The sequence below is a fragment of the Cynocephalus volans genome, chromosome 5 (genome assembly GCF_027409185.1).
Source record: "Cynocephalus volans isolate mCynVol1 chromosome 5, mCynVol1.pri, whole genome shotgun sequence".
Classification (NCBI taxonomy): domain Eukaryota; kingdom Metazoa; phylum Chordata; class Mammalia; order Dermoptera; family Cynocephalidae; genus Cynocephalus; species Cynocephalus volans.
Window position 1 is genome coordinate 109,621,616 of NC_084464.1, and position 1,334 is coordinate 109,622,949.

A 1,334-nucleotide genomic window follows, 5' to 3' on the forward strand; every position below is an offset into this window, starting at 1 on the left:
GGAGAAGGAGGAGGCGGCGAATCACTTATAAATGGCGCCGAAGCAGGACCCGAAGCCTAAATTCCAGGAGGGTGAGCGAGTGCTATGCTTTCATGGGCCTCTTCTTTATGAAGCAAAGTGTGTAAAGGTTGCCATAAAGGACAAACAAGTGAAATACTTTATACATTACAGTGGTTGGAATAAAAATTGGGATGAATGGGTTCCAGAAAGCAGAGTACTCAAATACGTGGATACCAATCTGCAGAAACAGCGAGAACTTCAAAAAGCCAATCAGGAGCAGTATGCAGAGGGGAAGATGAGAGGGGCTGCCCCCGGGAAGAAGACATTTGGTCTGCAACAGAAAAATGTTGAAGTGAAAACAAAAAAGAACAAGCAGAAAACACCTGGAAATGGAGATGGTGGCAGTACCAGTGAGACACCTCAGCCTCCTCGGAAGAAAAGGGCCCGGGTAGATCCTACTGTTGAAAATGAGGAAACATTCATGAACAGAGTCGAAGTTAAAGTAAAGATTCCTGAAGAACTAAAACCATGGCTTGTTGATGACTGGGACTTAATTACCAGGCAAAAACAGCTCTTTTATCTTCCTGCCAAGAAGAATGTGGACTCCATTCTAGAGGATTATGCGAACTACAAGAAATCTCGAGGAAACACAGATAATAAGGAGTATGCTGTTAATGAAGTTGTGGCAGGGATAAAAGAATACTTCAATGTAATGTTGGGCACTCAGCTACTCTACAAATTTGAGAGACCACAGTATGCTGAAATCCTCGCAGATCACCCTGATGCACCCATGTCCCAGGTGTATGGAGCGCCACATCTACTGAGATTATTTGTACGAATCGGAGCGATGTTGGCCTATACACCCCTGGATGAGAAGAGCCTTGCTTTATTACTGAATTATCTTCACGATTTCTTAAAGTACCTGGCAAAAAATTCTGCAACTTTGTTTAGTGCCAGCGATTATGAAGTGGCTCCTCCTGAATACCATCGGAAAGCTGTGTGAGAAGTGCTCTCACTTATGTTTAGATCTCTGTAAACACATTTTTGTTCTTAGTCCTTCTCTTGTACAAATGATGTACTTTGAAAATGTTAGTGTATAACAGAATTGATGTTTGTTTGGTTTGGTTTTAAACAGAGAAAATAAAAGGGGTTATAGCTCCTTTTTTCTTTTCTTGATTTTTTTTTTTTCATTTCAAAGTTGCTACCAGTGTATTCAATGATGGACAGCAGAGAGACATGCTGTAGAGTGTTTTATTGCCTAGTTGACAAAGCTGCTTTTGAATGCTGGTGGTTCTAGTCCTTTGACACTACGCACTTTTATAATATGTGTTAAT

At 41.1% G+C, this 1,334-nt stretch overlaps 1 protein-coding gene across 1 annotated transcript; it reads left to right on the top strand.

Annotated features, from left to right (window-relative positions):
- On the top strand, positions 1–1,104 carry LOC134378379 (mortality factor 4-like protein 1). Its single transcript, XM_063097440.1, has one exon. It carries the CDS (start codon positions 32–34, stop codon positions 1,001–1,003), a length of 972 nt encoding a protein of 323 aa, XP_062953510.1. The 5' UTR covers positions 1–31; the 3' UTR covers positions 1,004–1,104.
- Positions 1,105–1,334: the final 230 nt, after the last annotated feature.

Excerpts from the sequence above, each read along its gene's own strand:
- LOC134378379 (XM_063097440.1), top strand. The coding sequence starts at position 32 with ATGGCGCCGAAGCAGGACCCGAAGCCTAAATTCCAGGAGGGTGAGCGA.